This window comes from Chelonia mydas, chromosome 9, assembly GCF_015237465.2.
Source record: "Chelonia mydas isolate rCheMyd1 chromosome 9, rCheMyd1.pri.v2, whole genome shotgun sequence".
Lineage (NCBI taxonomy): Eukaryota > Metazoa > Chordata > Testudines > Cheloniidae > Chelonia > Chelonia mydas.
In genome coordinates, this window is record NC_057855.1 from 28,339,120 (window position 1) to 28,357,501 (window position 18,382).

General features: G+C 41.6%; 1 protein-coding gene across 1 annotated transcript; it reads right to left on the reverse strand.

Moving 5' to 3' along the window:
* Window positions 1–181: 181 nt before the first annotated feature.
* On the reverse strand, window positions 182–17,269 carry LOC102929605 (mast cell carboxypeptidase A). The gene is made up of 11 exons (XM_007057391.4): window positions 17,015–17,269; window positions 16,851–16,926; window positions 14,519–14,643; window positions 12,192–12,294; window positions 11,436–11,537; window positions 9,972–10,073; window positions 8,487–8,597; window positions 6,374–6,464; window positions 5,989–6,194; window positions 2,727–2,811; window positions 182–529 (listed from the first exon to the last, which is right to left on the reverse strand). The coding sequence occupies exons 1-11, from the start codon at window positions 17,083–17,085 to the stop codon at window positions 342–344; spliced, it is 1,260 nt and encodes a 419-aa protein (XP_007057453.2). The 5' UTR covers window positions 17,086–17,269; the 3' UTR covers window positions 182–341.
* Window positions 17,270–18,382: the final 1,113 nt, after the last annotated feature.

An 18,382-nucleotide genomic window follows, 5' to 3' on the forward strand; every position in this document is an offset into this window, starting at 1 on the left:
ATAGGAGAAAATGTCTTTTTAAAAATGTTTTGTTTTTTCAACCAGTTCTACTAATTAATGGGACTATTCATGTGCTTAAATTTAGGCACATGCTTAAGAACCTTATTGAATCTGGGCTTAAGAATGAGAAGTGCTCTTATGCTCAATATTAGTGTTATTCCTGAACTCAATTTCTGTTGGCTTATTTTAAAAACTTGTTTATTGGTTTGTAAATATCAGCGATATGTCAGCAAATGCTACTAATAGGTACTGTTTTTTCTTCTATGGGTTGAAAGTGGCTCTGAAGGGAATCAATTTCTAACTATTTGAAAACAAAATATACTCTGTACATATGGCAAGAGTCATGAAGCAAAGCTGAGGATATAATTGGCAATAGACTTGACAGCCAGCATAGTCTCCTTACAAGTTGACTTTATCTTAGATTCAGGGAGGAGAAAACCATAACTGCCCTTGTCACGGAGCTCAAAGACGAAGGAGTATTTGATGCCCTGATCATAAGCCCAGTCCACAGAGCTACCAGAAGTAGGGTCTGTAAAACATACAATATTAGCATAATTAGTTGGTACTACAGAAACATAGTGACAGGAGAAAAGGGGCAAGAAACCCTTTTAAATAGGAGGGTATGTGTGTCAGAGGGATGGGGAGGTCATTGAGATTATTGTTATAGTGTATATAGCACCAATAATGTGCTAGGTGCTTAGTAGTCAAGCATGAGGACAAGGTCCCTGCCCAGAAGAGCTTGCAGGAGTATGTATTAGACTAGTATGTAAAAGGACTGAACTATACTAGGGGAGGATCTGGCTCAGAGATTTTACTTCATTTCCTGTGTTGTTCTTTTAATCTAAAATAAAGGTACTTTTGACCAAAAGCATATGGCCATTCATTGAATATGGGAAGTGTAACAACAGGATGATATCTAAACAAAGACAAATTCATTCGGCGATAGTGAAGAAGTCCTTCTGGCTAAAAAGAATTTAAAACAAAAATGAAAAGGTATAGTGGCTACTTATGGGAAAGTGGGAGGCTACTCTTCTAATAATGACAAGAGGAAGAATTCGGGTCACAATTTTTATGGAAATACTATTGAAGATAGTGGCAGGAAAAGGTCCTATTTTTCTAACACTGGTGGAATGAGTGACAGCTGCCGTGTTTACTGTGTTGTTTTCTACTGGAACTGGGCAAGAAGAAGTACAAGGACTTAACAGATAGATGCTTAAAAAGCATCATGTATCAAAACAAGCTTTCTGTTTGAAAGATATAATCTCTAGAGCAAAATCATAAGTCACATAATTCAATGTACCAACCTTTTTGTTTTCATGCAAGACCATGTAATATTTTGATTCACCAGTCAGAATGAGGAGCCTATTAATAATGAGCCCTATTCCCAAAACCATGATGACACTCTTCATCACAAGTTTGCTAATGCTGATGACAAGAATAAACACTTAGCAAACTATGGTAGGTTGGTTTACATGCTGTAAGAAAACAAAATCAGCATTTGCCAAATAAAAAGGATAAAACTAATGTTGATTTCAAGTTTCCAAACTTTTTTACAAACAGTGGAAAGTTACATAAAAAAGAAAACCTATTTGGATACTTGACAGTGTCTCTCTAATATGATCCATGTTCTTCATGGTATCTGGGCTTGCAAAATGGACATTTTAATTCCAGTCATTACCACAGTAAATGTAAATAATAAAACAAGTAAACAGTCCACAGGAACTGTTGGTCTCTGCTGTTATAGCCTATAAGTTTTTTTAATTTTGTTTTTTTTTAAAAAAAAGCTTTTGCTCAGTGAATTTATTTGCCAAGGCTGTTTGGGTTCTCTTATTTACTATGCTTTAATTTGCAAACTTAAATGCTAGCATCATATAGTGAAATGTCTTTCCTGGACCAAATACATTTTGGATCCTGAATCTTGCTGTAAAATTATATTTGGCTACCTCACATCTTTGCATGACAATTGTGCACTAAACCTGCTCCTTTTTGGGTGATCAAAATATTGATGAGTTTGCATTCTTTATTATAATTTTTGATGTAATTTTCTACTCTTCTTCTCTGGTAGAGACAAACATGGCAAAACCTGGGCTTCATGCTGTATTTCTTCCATCAGATCCAATTATAGATCTCACAAACTCTGTGCACAATTGTGTATGAGAGAGCTGGACCAGAGGAACATACTGTCCTTTACATGGGTCTCTCCCATGTAGGAGAGAAGAAAATCTTTATCTTCCAGTGGGTGGGGCAGCAGGGTAAGGCAAATTAAGTGTGTGTGTGTGTGTGTGCGCGTGTGCGCGTGTGCATTGGCTCCTTTTGATCCCTTCTGCCTCCTTGGCTACCAGAGAGTTTACCTTGCTCCAGAAAATCTTCCTCTGGAGGGATTACTATGAAAGCAGGAAAGTTCATTTAATTAAAGTTAAACCTGATGGGGTTAATACTAATGTCCTACAGGTTTGATTGGACAGAGAGTAGCCACCCCACACTTCCTGACCATCCCCTCCCCAGCTACAGATTTAGTATCTCCCACGGGGTCAGGGAAGGGAGTGAGGAATGGTATGCAGAGGCAACACTCCTCACTGCCCTGTCCTTGCCAGCGCCCAGTTGGGGGTCTGCCAGGTTTCAGTCCTTCTCTCTTTGGAGGTGGAAGGGGCAGCAAGTCCCTGTATTACTAAATAACTGTGGTATGAGTGGTTTGAGTTTAAAAGAAAATGGATTCAGATACCTACAGATTAGAGTGGCCGATGCACCATATTCGTATTTTGTACCATACAGGCTGGATAAAGCTTCCACGGCTGCCTTTGCAACTTCGGTCTGGTTTTCAAAAGGAAGAATGAGAGAGAGTGAAAAGGAGAGCTAGTTGTTTGGAGATTTAAATACTTTGAGCAAATGCCATGAAAGCATATTTGTTTGTTGAACAAAGTCTGTCTTCTTAACAATTAGAACGTGCCTGCCTCTTTCTGCCTGTACTCTCGGAGAACATTACATCATAACTATGGAAAGATACATTGGCTCTTATGTGTAAAAGTTGTTATTGGTAACTAGGGGCTCAGTCCTGCACCTAGTGAAATCAACAAGAGTTTTGCTATTGATTTCAGCAGAGCGGGATTGAGTCTCGTCTCCACACATGGCATCTGGCAGGTGATAGTGTAAGAAAGGGGATAGATTACATTATTCTTAAATTACAAATTAAGTTCAAAGCAAAAGTGGCCAAGGAAATGGTCATCAAGGAATCTTATTATTATTCTTATTATTCTGTGGCCTCATTCAGTAGCTTTTGGAAGAAGGATTACAAAGATTGAGGGGCTCGGTAATTGGATGGGGATCCTTTTGAACCAGTTCACCATTGTATTACTCCAGTTCTGCACTGGTGTTACTCCTTTGGAGTTAACTTGGAATAAAACTGCAGTACTGCCCCAGACCTAAATCACTGGTCTGAATGTGGCACAAATTGGTAGGGTAGTGAATGATTAGACATTTGTTGTTGTTTAGTGGCCAGTTTTATTTTTCATTTGGTGGATTTAGGATATTTCCTATTGTGTCCAAACCACAAATGCCATTGTAGCAGTCTTACTTGAGTGGGTAAGGACTCAGCAAGCAGACCTCTATCCCTACAGATGGGCTTGCTCTAGATCAGCCAGTCACCTTTCTAAATTCACTTAAGGAACAATTACGATAAAATCTGATATTTAACAGGAGATGATCACCTGCAGCTGGCAAACAGAGAAATGGGGCAACAAGCAGCTAATAAAAAGGTCCAGCCAATCTAATAACCATGGCTTTGTTGTTGGATTGCCTAGCTAAGCAAGCAGCTGGAGGAGACACTTATATTGGAGGGTTTGGTATTGTGTCAAAGTTCCTCCTCTGCCTTGGTGGGTCCTGTGCTTATTGGCGGATTTGCTCGCCTCAGAGATTCACAGCAGCCCACAGTTTGGCCACTTTCGTGGCTCAAATCTGCCGTTCACTCAGTTAGCCTCATCACTGGCCAGCATGGGGAAAAGGAAGAAGAACAATTCCCCATAGTCTCTGCTGATCCACCTAGTGGATCGGGGAACAGGCCAGAGACCTTCCCCTCTGGTGGAACCCACAGTCCAGTTCAACTCCTCCGGTATCAAGTAGGGAGTTGGAGGAATGGAGGGTTCCAGGGTTCCAGCCCAGGGCCCTGTAGATTGCAGCTGTCTACAGTGGCTCCTGTAACAGATATGTGACAGCTACAACTCCCTGGGCCACTTCCCCATGGCCTCCTCCCAACACCTTCTTTATTCTCACCACAGGACCTTCCTTCTGATGTCTGATAATGCTTGTACTTCTCAGTCTTCCAGTAGTACGCCTTCTCACTCTCAGCTTCTTGCGCCTCTTGCTCCCAGCTCCTCACACGCACACCACAAATTGAAGTGAGCTCCTTTTTAAAACCCAGGTGCCCTGATTAGCCTGCCTGTCTTAATTGATTCTAGCAGCTTCTTGATTGGCTGCAGGTGTTCTAATCAGCCCGTCTGCCTTAATTGTTTCCAGAAAGTTCCTGATTGTTCTGGAACCTTCCCTGTTACCTTACCCAGGGAAAAGGGACCTACTTAACCTGGGGCTAATATATCTGCCTTCTATCACTTTCCTGTAGCCCCCTTTTGTGGCGTGAGGGAAACCCTGGAACACATATATTTGGAGTGTGCCAGGCTGCAGCCCCTATTCCGGCTCCTCACGAATATTTTAGTATGCTTTTGATTGCAGTTTTCCCCTCACCTTCTTATTTATACACTCCCTATCCGTGGCCCCACAAAGTCACGGGATCTCTTGGTTAACCTCCTCCTGGCCCTAGCTAAAATGGCCATCTATAAAACCAGAGTGAGGAGGTTGGCCGACGGAGTCTCCTGTGACTGTGGGGCCTACTTCCGATCCTCGGTCCATTCACGTATCCGGGCAGAGTTCCTCTGGGTGGCGTCCACTGACTCCCTTGATGCCTTTGAGGAGCAGTGGGCGCTGTCCGGGGTTCTCTGCTCGGTGTCCCCGTCCGGTTCCCTTTGTTTGACCCTTTGACCACACTCCTGTCCCTGTTATTTCATTAGTTGTCCCCCGTATTTATTTGGTGTCCAGGTCCTATGGATCCCCCTCTTAGGCTGATGGGGGGGGGATCCTTTAGCAGTGAGAGGGCTTTGCCCGACCACTTCCCGGATCCCAATAGGATCACTCTCCTGTAGCCATCTGGCCTGACCCTGTCACAGTATATATATATTTTTTCTTTATTGGGTGGACATTTAGAGAGAGTGCAGTTTGGAGCTTGTTAAATTTGACAGTGATCCGGTAAGAAAAGGTTGAGTTTGGCTGAAAATGTAGAGAGGGGTATGATCTCCTCCTCTGAGGTGCTAATGGATTTTTGTGTAGATAATGGGAGCAGAGCTGGATTGATAATGGGGAGGGGGGAAATCACAAATAACTTGAAGTCATGTTTATTCCATGTGTTTTGAAAAGAAATGTTTCTGATTATTTGAAATATTTCACAATATTTATTGAAAACAGAATATGGAAAAAACTAAGTATCTTATTTTCCCCATTTCTCCCTCTTTCCTCTTTCCACCTTCATTTCCTTCTACTATTTTGCCTCTAAAAAAGAAAAAATACTAAATTGAAAAGAAAATGAGAAAGAAAATCTGACTAAACGTTTCATTTTCCAGTTCCATAAAAAATATAAGCAACACAAAGTTGTGAAAATTTCACATTTTAAAAAAAACATTTTTTGATTTTTTAGAAAGTTTCGGTCGAAAAATTTTCACCAGCTCTAAATGGGAATTGAAGGTACACAAGAACCCATGTGAAGGTCTCAGTATCTCAGAGTACTGGATTCATAGTTTCCAAAAGTTTACATGAGTACGCTACCCAAGCTGATTCTGATTTCATTTTTCCTGGTGTAAATCATGAATAGCTCTGCTGAAGTCAGTGATGTGTGAGATCAAATTCAGCCCTTACAAACTCATCATGGGTCTATTTTTCTCTACATACCAGTTCATCGTGATTAGGTGCTTTATGGAAAGTATAGCCATAAGGGAACATCAACATCTGAGAATAAGCATGGATGGTCAGGTAAGCCTTGATGGAAGAGAGGTGGTTACGAATGAAGGTGGCAACAGCTTTAGTCTCATCCTCCGACTCTGGTGCAGATCCATAGTAGGTTTCATTGCATGGGTCATCTGAGATGTAACCAGTAGCTGCAAATAAGATTCGTATTCACAGTTTATCATTATTTGAATTACAGCCTAAATTCAGTTAAGTGTTAATTGGAATATTAAACTTCTTCATTTTCATTGACAGACCAATTTACCCACATCATCAACCAACTCCTGCTGATTAGTTTTAATATCTTCTTTATTTTAGTTAAATTACTTACTGCCCCACGCAGCAGCGAAGTTCCTGTTCAGGTCAGTGCCAATGCATTTGGTGCTGGAGTTTTTGGAACGGTTTTTTCTCCACATACGATCCTGCAAGACAAAATGATTGAAGTATTTAAACCTCATCTTCCTTATTTTCTCAGATTGGGCACATTGTGAAAGGTAAAAATTGATTCAGAACTTGTCTAAAATCCACATGGTTAACAGGAGGACTTTCATCTTTAAAATAAAAGACAATACCAGTCAAAGGAAAAGCAGTCCACAGGGAATGCACATCTAATGAATTTTTCCTGTGTCAGTCTGAGTCTCCAAAGCATGAACTGAACCTCAAGTCTACAATGTGTTAGCAAAGAACTGAACAATTAGAACAGGCATTTTTCTTCCCATTTGCTTGGATTTCAGTTCCCAGCTGGCTATATATGATGCTTTCAAGTAACTATAAACACAGGGCCTGATGTGACTGCAGATAAAGTACTGAGAACCGCAGAGAATACAAAGAGAAAGCGTCCTGTTCTGATCCTTAGAACAATCTATCATATTTGAGAAGCAATGGAGTAATTATTAATGGGTGAAATTCATATATACTCCCTGATCCATATAACCCATGTAATCAAGCTTTGTATAGGGGCAGGGGATAGAATCTACCCCTCACAGCCAGTCCATGGACTGCAACACAGCCCCTCCACCAATGTTCTCTGAATAAGGGGCACAGCTTTTGGTGTCCCCTATGCATGGGGTTGGGGCAATTGGATTGGTGTAAGTGTGGATCCACGTATCGTCATCCCATTCCAACTTAAATAGTCTTCTCTGCACCAGCCTGTTTAGGGCCAGTGTAGAGCCCCACTATGGTTAGCAGAAGATGCAAAAGACTGGCTGTGTAACCTCTTCATCCATTTCCCCATCTCCACAAAAGGTCAATGAGGGACTTATATGGTATCAAGGACTTTGATCAAGCCCTCCTATTTTACCTGGGTTAATTTTATCCTAAGATTTTGATAGTGACATGAACTAAAAATAAAAAACCTATGATCCTCTACATGGAAAATGATGTGATTCTCAGTCTTGAACAAGAACTTAGAAAAGCCATATTGGCTCAGAGCAATGATCCGTGTAGCCCTGTAGCCTGTCTTCTGACAGTGGCCAGTGCCAGATGCTTCAAAGGGAATGAACGGAACAGGACTATTTTGAATGATTCAGTTCCTTCGTCCAGGCCAAGTTTCTGGCAGTTGGAGGTTTAGGGACCTCCGGAGCATGGGGTTGCATCCCTGACCATTTTGGCTAGTAGCCATTGATGGACCTATCCACCATGAACTTACCTAATTCCTTTTTTGAACCCAGTTATACTTTTGGCCTTCACAATATCCCCTGGCAATTAGTTCCACAGATTGACTGTGCATTGTGTAGAAGTACTTCCTTTTGTTTGTTTTTAAAGCTGCTGCCTATTAATTTCATCAGGTGACTCCTAGTTCCTGTGTTATGTGAAGGGGTAAATAACACTTCCTTATTTAATTTCTCCACAGCATTCATAATTTTATAGACATCTATTATATCCCCCCTTAGTTGGTCTCTTTTCTAAGCTGAACAGCCCCAGTCTTTTTAATTGCTCCCCATATGGAAGCTGTTCCATCCCCCTACTCATTTTTGTTGCCCTTCTGTGTACTTTTTCCAATTTTAATATATCTTTTTTGAGATGGGTTGACCAGAACTGCACACTGTATTTAGGGTGTGTGTGTACCTTGGATTTATATAGTGGCATTATTATATTTTCAGTCTTATTATCTATCCCTTTCCTAATGGTTTCTAATATCCTAATAACAACTAGATCTTTCTTGGGTGGTAACAGTTAACTTAGACCCCATCATTTTGTATGTATAGTTGTGTTAATTTTTTCCAATGTGCATTACTTTGCACTAGAGGGAAGTAGTGGCAATCTGAGGGAATCCCTGGTCTATTAAATAGTTGGTTACAGTATTGTTCTAAGTTGTACTCTCAGGAATAATAACTTCAAGGTCATAGAGAGATGTTTTTATTTTAAGTGGGGATGTAAAATCTTAATGACTCTCAGACACTAAAATAGGTGAACGATAGAAAATAACTAAATGTGGATAGTACTTGAGTCCAGCTCCAGATATAGCCATCAATGTTGAACACCGGGAGAACATAGAAGTTCAAACTGTCCAATAGATGTGTCATGATCTTGTCCTTCTTATAGGTGCTGGCTGCCTGTAAGAGAGAGACATGTACACAGAAGTATGGTTTAGTTCAGTGGTTTTCAAACTGACGGTCACGACCCAGTACTAGGTCGTGGAATGTAAAGCACTGGGTTGTGGTGGTTCTGGTCAGCAATGCCGACCGGGCCGTTAAAAGTCCTGTCGGTGGTGCTAGGCTAAGGCAGGCTAGTTCCTACCTGTTCGGACACCACGCTGCGCCCCAGAAGCGGCCAGCAACAGGTCCGGTTCCTAGGTTGGGGAGCCACGGGACTCTGCATACTGCCCCTGCCTTGAGCACGGGCTCCGGACTCCCATTGGCCTGGAACCAGCCAATGGGAACTGGGGGAGGGGTTGATGCCTGCAGGCAAGAGCCGCATGGAGCTGCTTGTGCGTCTCCACCTAGGAGCCAGACCTGCTGCTGGCCGCTTCTGGGGTGCAGCGCAGTCTGCGGTGCCCGGATAGGCAGGAAGCCTGCCTTAGCATCCCCACTGCATCTCTGACTGGGAGCTGCCCGAGGTGAGCCCCCCCAAACCTGGAGCCCCTTCCTGCACCCCCAACTCCTTCAACCCTGACCCCACCCCAAGCCTGCACCCCCAGCCCAGAGCCCTGACCCCCTCCCACACCCCAACCCCCTCCCCTGCCCTGAGCCCCCCCAACCCAGAGCTCCCTCCTGCACCCCAAGCCCCTCATCCCAGTCCCACCCGAGAGCCTGCACCCCCAGCCCAGAGTCCTGACCCCCTCCTGCACCCCAACCCCCTGCCCTAGCCCAGAGCGCCCTCCCACACCCCAAACCCCTCATCCCCAGTTCCGTTGCATTGTGAGCATCACCAATTTTCTTCAACTGGGTCGCCAGAAAAGAAGTTTTAGAACCACTGGTTTAGTGCAGCTCTGTCCCAGCATTACATTGCTGAAGACTCCAATTATGTAATAAAAAATGACTTCACAAATACAGATGAGTTTCAGTAAACAAGTACTTTAACACAGAATATGCCAAGAGATCAAAAAGATCTTTTTCAGTATAAATTTGCCTTTTAATTTAGGCCAAAACCCCACCCAGAGGGGTCTTTTTCAGATCCTGCTTCCCTTACTCCACCCCCACAACAGCCACATCTGAGAAAAGGGGCAAGTCTCCAATTTGGCTTTCTTCCCCTCTCCTACAGAACAGTTATTACAGTCTATGAGGTATCTTTCACATTCCATTTAATTGCTGGGGAAAGGATATTTGGCTACTCTTGGTGGAGCGCCCACTATAGGATAGGAGTAGTACTCTGTGGTAACTGAGCATGGCTAGGCTACATAGCTCCATACAGCAAAGGAAGTAGGCCAGGATGTAACCCCTAGCAAAATTCTGGATGTGGAGTATCTGAATGAGATCATGTTTGCTCACCTGCTTCACAAACCACTGGCAGAATGCAGGTGAGATCCATTCTCGTGCATGGATCCCACAGTCCATGAAGATGGCCTTCTTCCTGCCGCTCTCCTTCCCAACCTGCTCAAAGACAAAGATGTTACTCTTCTTCGTTGTGGAGCTGTTCCTCTATTAACTGGGCCTTGTAGAGCCCACACTGACCCTTCTACAAGATAAAACATGCCCGTCTTAGCCTGTGGCCCTTTGAGAGAACTTTACAGGAAAAAAAAAGGATCCAGAGTAGTGAATGCTACACTTTATATGTAGAACATTCAGATCTGATATGAATAGTGATGTCATGAAACCTGCCCCTCTCTTCTGTATGGTAGAAGGAAAATGTCAGTGTAGTTACCTATGGTGCTTGCAGCTATATAACTACTATGATTTTGTTTTCTTTTATGGTTGCTTTAAATGTCACATAGGCTATTGTCTGAAGAAGCAGCTGCCATTTCGTGAGACACGAAACACGCTGCTGTCTCATGAAGACTTTACTATTTTTTGTTCTGATTGTTTTCTCTTAACCTACAGAAAGTCATTCACCCTGAAAGTATATAGTTTTTGTGTGCAGAAAACTTATCAAGTGTTAAAAATGCGGTCAGCAAACTCATTTATTTTGCCCCTAGTCTGAATGGGGTAACTGAGAGTCAAGAATACTGGGCTTTTAAACCGTGGGTATTTTGTGTATGGCTAGAACCCAGTTCACTTTTATACTGGCTGCAGCATTTTTTTATGCCTTTCTCCTCTGACACAGAATTGAAAAGTCTTGATGGGAAATGTTATTTCAAGCAGGATTAATTCCTTATTGGATATCTATGGCCTCAGTATGAGACAGTGTCACAGAAAGTGGCTGGGCCTCTCTTCCACCTCTCTTTCTGTCAGCCACAGAGTCCCTGTGCACGAGAGGAGTTTCTCCATGGTCCCAAAAGAGGAGGGAAATGCTATGAGAGCAGCACTCCATCCTCACCCCATGGGTGCGATCCATGAGATTTGAGTCCTTCTCACAGAAGTCTTGCCTAAGTAAGGCTTACAGGATTTGGCTCTAAATGAAGACCCGCTGATCTGTGTATTTTCATAGATCTTTTGTTAGGTATTCAGCATCTAGACCATATTTAAGGGACCATAGCTAATGTACTCAGTATTGGCTTATATCTGTCTGTCCGGGTCCTTTTACCACATACATCACTGCAGTATCCTATCTGTCTCTGCAAACCCTGTATCTCCATTGCTGTTTCCCAGCTGCAGTGTCAGTGTTAAATCTGGTCACTTTCTCAGGCAATATGTCATCTAAATGTATTTCTTCATATTAGCGTTGGAAATGTAATAGACTGGAGCAGTATTATTTATGTATGATGCTGTTTTCACCTCTACTTAATTAATTTGTAATATATTTGAATATCTGAACCACTCTTCATGTGCGTAATCTCACCGGAAAGAAATGCATACCTTAAGGAGGTACATAGGTCGCTTTTCAAAAGTACTTCCAATCTGGATGCGGGAGACCAGTTTTGGATAAATTTTAGTAATTCTAGCAGTCCAGGCAGCAATCTAGATTAACAAATCATGGGCAGTTACGGAACAAGTTTTGGATTAAATATGATTCAGAATCAAAGGGAGGCTGTCTCTGATTACAGTACTTATTGAGGAAAGCATCCTCATTCAGGGTAGCACGTAATCACATGCTTAAATTTAAGCCAGTAGGACTTAAGCACATGCTTTCTTGTTTTCTTGATTCAGGGCTCCATTTGTCTCAAAGCGTTAAATATCCTTTCCCCAACCTGAGTAATTTGATTGGCTGCTTGGGTTATATACAGGGGAGAATCGGAGCAATCTCATTTCCCCCTTCCCTCTTCCAGGCTTCAGGGGAGCTGCACAGATGCTCCTTGGTGGCTACTTGGAAGCTGGAATGGCCTCTCAGTAATTTCTCCCCCTCCTCCCACTCCCTTTGTGCAGAGGGCAGGACTAGAAGATTTGTATGGTGGCAGATTGTCTGATCCCACTTCTCCCCCACAATGTCCCGTTCCCAAACCCCATTGCTAACCCACAGGGATGGGGCCCCATGCTGTGCAAAAGGTGTACACTTTCTCTGTGGCCTTTTCAAATTCTGCTGGAGAGGCCTCTACAAATCCTGCCAAAGAGACCTCTGCAGCTGTGAAGGGGAGGCCAGGATTTGCCCGTAAATCCATAAGCTTTGTACCGTACCTTGTACCAGTCATTGTACTTTGTGTAACTGTGTCTGCTAGTAAAATTCCTTTTGCCATCAAACTGTTTTTCAATCTCTTCTTGCAGGTTATGCAATAAAATTCTACAATACAAAATAATATATATGCTGGCTGGTAAAGAAAATATTAATCACATTCAATAAGTCCGTCTAAGACAGCGGTTTTCAATCTTTTTTCATTTGTGGACCCCTAAAAATTTCAAGTGAAGGAGCAGACCCCTTTGGAAATCTTAGACATAGTCTGCGGGCCCCCAGGGGTCTGCGGACCACAGGTTGAAAACCACTGATCTAAGGTAATTATAGGGCCCATTGGCATAGCCTGTGAGCACCTCACAGACTTCAATCAGTTTATTCTTACAACACCTCTGTAAGATAGAGAAGAACTATCCCTATTTTATAGATGAGGATCTAAGGCACAGAAATACTTTTGCCTACTCTATACTAGAAAATTAGGTTAGTTTAACTACACTGATGAGGGGTATGAAAAATCCACGCCCCCATGCAGTGATGCTAATCCAACCTAAGTCCCTGTGTAGATAGCATTAGAAGAATTCTTCTGTCGACCTAGCTGCCACCTCTGTACCAAACAACATCCAAGAACCATACAACGTCCGTGCAGTCATTCCTTTCATGCAACCCCCACCAACACTGATTCTAACAACAGATGCCTCTCTAATAGGCTGGGAAGCCCACCTAAATGACCGCAAAATCCAGGGCAAGTGGTCTCTCATGGAATTGTTTCTCCATAACAACCTTTTGGAACTAAGAGTTGTCATAAATGCCTGCGCACACTTTCTCCTTCTCATCAGAGATACACAAAGGTTATGACAGACAATATAGAATGCATGTGTTACATATATTGCCAATAGAGTGCCACATAGCTCTGGGGATGATCTGCGTCCTGGAGAGGACGTAGGACTGGGTCAGATGCTGGTTTAAGAGTGCCCTCCATGAGGAGGAATTTCAGCTTTAGCTCCCAGTTCTTTCGGGACCTAGCTTTCAGCTGTTGGCAGAAGGTGCACTTCTGCAGGATTTTTTTTTAGAATTGAAGAACGGAAATTTTTAAGTACTACAAAAAAGAATGGAAACTCTAAGAAGAACTATAAACTAACACTATTAAATATAACGTAAGTAAGTAAACTGGACTGCTACTCATTCCGTCTCAGACCAAGGGTGGCTGAGAAGGAACTAAGGGCAGTTGGCCTGTGCAGCGCTAGATAGCCTTATGGCAGAGCATGAGGGAGGGAGGGCGCATGTGTGGGCCAAATGGACTCTGCTACCAAAATTCTCCGATTAGAGGCACAGGTGCACCTACAGTGGAGCACCAATACTAGATCTAAGGGCACTAAGCATACTGTAGAGTTTTAAGTGTAGACAAGCCCTAAGAGACTTGCCCAAGGTCACACACAAATTATGTGGCAGAGCAAGGAATTGAGCTTGTGGGTTTCCTGATTCTGAGGCTAGCACTCTAACTACTGGACCATCCTTCCTCTCTGATCAGGTATATTTAATAACATAGTATTATCAAGCCAAAGAAAAACGCCGTACAGACTAACTGTAGTAAAGTCCTTGTACTTGGTTCAGAAAGATAATAAACTTCCAGGACATTATTTTTAGTATAGTTGAGTTTACTTCAGACGATGGCTTAAAAGCGGTGACGAAAGTTTTAGGTCTCTAGGTACTCAATCATTCTCTCTCTGCTGAGCCCACTATATTAATAGCGTGTGCTATTTCTCTAGGGTCTTTTATCTGAGGATGTCAAAGCACTTGCAGACACTTACAAATTAAGTCTCGCTGTGATGTAATTATTATCCTCATTTTACAGATGGTGACAAGCAGGTTAACACCCAGATTTCCCTTTTTTGGGGGTATCCATCTGAGGACACATTGGGCTTGATTTTCAGCAGTACTGCACATCCACAATGCTCATCAAAGTCAGTGGGACTCCATGTATGTGTAAGGGTTGGCCCCATGCATCCTTTACAAGACTAGGGACCTTGGTTGTGTTGTTGGGATTCTGTAGCACTAAAACAAATCAGAGAAGTGGTTTAGGAAAAATGCAAAAATCTTAGCACTCGGAACCAAAGTAAAATCTAAATCCTTGGACATTTCACAACCCTAAACAATGGTATTCCTGTGTAAAGATTTTCTTGTTTGAGTGGAATGCAACAGATATGGGATTAATTGAAAGGCAGAGGGATGGGAGCTCCTTAGACACTTAGGTGTTTCTGAAAACCTCCTCACTGGTCTCCAGACAACTTCCTTCTGCAAATTCTGCATTGGGCTAGAATAATTAAGTAAAACTTACTCATATTGTATTTCATTCTGTTCCATGAGGGTCTGGACAGATCTAGACTGATGTGTACTGACATGGAAATCCACCTGCATCTGAGTGACTATATGAGGGGCTGAATCTGGGTGCCAGAAGTCAAGCTGCACAGGGAGAAATTCAAATTGTCTCATTTTAGTATGTAGTCAAGTCAAGCATGCACTTGTGAATGGTGAGTAGTTTAATGCTCAGGAGAATCATTATAGGTCAGTGTTTTGTTTTCTCTTTGAAATAAAGCCCTATTTCTATATATTTCTGAGAATGGAACCATCTCAGAAGTTCGAGTCTGCTATGAAGGACTGTTTTTCAACTGCTCTGGGATTGATCATTCAACAATAACTGTGCTAAATCATAACTGGTGTCATTTTAGATTATGATTTTAAAAGAATATTTTTTCCTAAAATACTCCCTTGAATGCAAACAGGAGAAAAGAACTGCAATCATTGCTCCAGTCGCACAAAACATGTTTCAGCATATCAACAAACCCAAAGAAACTGAAACTGGGGCCCCAATGAAAAGGTATTACATGTCTGCTCAAACTCCCATTGGTTTCAATTGGAGCTCGATCAGGAGGGCCCTTCATTTAAAACATGTAAGCATGAATCTAAAATTCATCCCATGCTTTTATGAAAAGGTGATGCTCCAGTTCTGCTGCTGTTTAGATGTTAGCAGAACTTCTTTTCATATTATAGTAGAAGTCACAATGCTTCTGTTATTGTAGCCAATGGCAAAATTCCCATTACAAAAAGAGAATGTTGACATTGACTTCAATGGGAGAAAGACCAGGCACTCAAGAGGATATTATGTAAATGCACAGCGTTTCATTTTCATCGGTATAGTTAATAATGTGTTAGGCATTCCAAGATCAACACCTCTTTTTGGAGATGTAGACTGCATACAATTTACATTGCATCATGCTGAAAATTATGGAAACTTTCAAACAATATGTTTTTTTATTCTCCTAAAATATGGTCCAATTTTGTTCAGTATTTTTAAGTGACTTTAGATGTTTTCTTGATGGGGGAGGAAAAATATGTTTAATTTGAAAAATTTTCGTAGCCCTTCAATGTTGTTTTGATTATAAACTAGTGCTTCTTTTTGCTTTTATTTATTTGGATTAATTATAGTAACATAGTTTTTGAAAAGTCCTTAGGCTACAGTGTGGAAAAGTCAGCTTGTCATGCTGCCACTGAAGTCATAACAGTTCCATTAAAATGTCAATGGAACCCCTGCATGGTTTTCAAAAACTGTTTTACAGTCTTGCTTTATAAACATCTTGAACATACATAAACCCAAAGGTTGATATGGAAAGGTAAGTGTGCTGAAAGCAGCTGAATTTGCCATATATCTATTTTAGTGCCCTCTTTTCTGAACAGAAACCTTTTTATGCTAAGGTTCACATGAGAGCAACATTTTGTGACTGATTTATAAACTTCTGATAGACCCCTAAGTAAAATAGACCTGGAGTTGCTGTAATATTGAAATGCTAGGTACAGTACTTTCTAAAAGGCTCTGTATGTAGAAAACCCTTATGTTAACATAAAGGCCACATAGCAGCTAGAAAATATTTTCCTCTGGTTCATTCCATCTGGGAAGAGAAATGGGTTTTCCTCAGAATTGGCATGGGTTTTTTTTCCCATTAAATCATTAGATCCCTCAAGATCTCTGCATCTTTGTCCAATCAGCAGAAACTTCCAGCTGGAAATCTGTCTAGTTTGCAAAGAGAAAGAGCTTTTGAATAGTCTAGGACTATGGGGAAGAATTCAGCAGAGCTGCAGCTCTGACCACCTCTGTGGGAGTAGGGGATTTTTGGGGTGCATTATTTTACCCTGTGTAGCACAGAGCAGAGGATAGAGTGTAGAGTCCTCTGTCTTCAGAAACTTGACTGCAACCTCCATTGAGTTCAATGGCAGCTGTGCATATATATGTTAGTACAGAATTTGTGATGTCTTAACTGCTTTATCTGTCTCTAAACTAGATTGGAAGCCCCTGAGGATAAGGGCTGTGTCTTGTTTAATGTCTGTACAGTCCCAAGCACGTTGTCAGAACTCAATAAAAATATGACATTGTCTTGTAATATAGTCAAGTATCAGAGGGGTAGCCATGTTAGTCTGGATCTTTAAAAGCGTCAAAGAGTCCTGTGGCATCTTATAGACTAACAGACTAACAGCTTATGCTCAATACGTCTGTTAGTCTATAAGGTGCCACAGGACACTTTGCAGTTGTAATATAGTGTTATTTAAAAATTTCCACACCACAACATACCAGGTATTGAATAACCAGAACCCAAATCCCCCATAAAATTTCTCACCTGTTTAATGCTGGCCAGGTACTTCAAGAAGTTCACTTGTTTTTCATTCTGAGGCTTCACACGGTATACCTTTGCACTTCAAAACATAGAGGAAAGAAGTGAGTAACAGATCTGAGCATCAAAAATGTTTCTATCCAGGTTCAGTTAAAGTGAGAAAGCTCTACCTGTCAAAACAGCGAGAAGAAGTAAGAGCAAAAGTAGCTACAATCAAGCCCAAAGGCACCATAGACTTCATGTTTCTTGTTTCTCTAGAGCAAATACTGTCTGTCAGCTCAGTTCTACTCTTCTTCTTATTGCTCTGTGAGCAACTGACTTCCTCTTGGGGTTTTATTGGACAGCATGAGGTGGTTTTGTGGGGTTTTGTGACTTAACCTACATGCATATTTAATGTAATTAAGATTCATATTAATTATTCCAGGCTAGATGGGAGAAGAACACTATGCCTACTTTGTGTGATCATCTACATTTAACATCTGAAAAAAAACCAACCCCACAAGTGAAGGTTGGCTTGTGAATAAAAGTCTCAGTGATTAGTAACGTACTCCACAGGAAGTCTCATTTGTTTCAGTTAGTTGTGTAAGCAAGGTACTCTTCATTGTGAGTAAGGTCAGTCTGGCTAAAAGGTACAATAAGAAACAGTTTCTTGAATGAAGATGTGATTTGTATAAATTAGAACCCAGCCAGCAACAGGCTACCCATGCCCTTTCACCTACAAATCTCCCATTGAAGTCAATGGGAGCTTATGTTTAAAAGGACTGTGGGAAATGGGCAAGTTAAATAAGACACACTTATTTAGATTTTTTTTCAGGGGATGTCTGTGGTTTCCCCTCCTTTTTTACTGCGCAGATGCATATGGGAGTGGAGTCACAGAGTTATCCCAGCTTGTGTCTAGATTAACTTGCTCATTTAAATAACTCATTTATTTCTGCTTGTGGCCTTTTCTAGACTTGAGTCAAATCCTGGCTAATTGAAGTCAAAGGGAGTTTTGCCATTGATTTCAACGGGAACAGGATTTGGCACTACGTCTTTAGATGGCTGACACTTTTTCTTTAGACAAGTGTTATGTATGTGTCAGCCACTCCTCAGAAATCTAAACTGCCATCAGAAAATGTCAAAAATGATGGTTAAGACCGGCTTGATTTTTATCCCCATGTCCTTTATCACATATACACATACTGTTTCTTATCTGGATCTAGTACTTTTTGTCAATAGTAGTCTTTCATATCCATTTCCTTTGTTACATGTGTACTATCTAACTCTTCTGCAAAAGTGCTTACCAATGCATTGACTTCCTCACGTTCTCTGCTATCAACTGTGAGCTAAATTCTGCTCTCGGTTACACCCCTGTAACTTTAGAGAAAGATTGTAAAGTCTTTGGAGCAGGGATTGTCTTTTCATTATTATATGTGTGCAGTGTCTAGCATAATGAGTCCCTGTCTCTTGCTGGGGACTCTAGGAGCTACTGCTACACAAATAATAAAATCAATATCTCACATTTACACAGGTATAGTTGAGAGAAATCTTTTCCCCAT

What these genes read in the sequence shown, in the direction of transcription:
- LOC102929605 (XM_007057391.4), bottom strand. Translation starts at nt 17,085, where the DNA reads ATGAAGTCTATGGTGCCTTTGGGCTTGATTGTAGCTACTTTTGCTCTT. An exon ending in GCCAGTGGTTTGTGAAGCAG is followed by an intron (nt 8,598 to 9,971) that starts GTGAGCAAACAT and finishes TCTCTCTTACAG; the next exon opens with GCAGCCAGCACCTATAAGAA. An exon ending in ATATCTGGAGCTGGACTCAA is followed by an intron (nt 6,465 to 8,486) that starts GTACTATCCACA and finishes TTTGTCTTGCAG; the next exon opens with GATCGTATGTGGAGAAAAAA.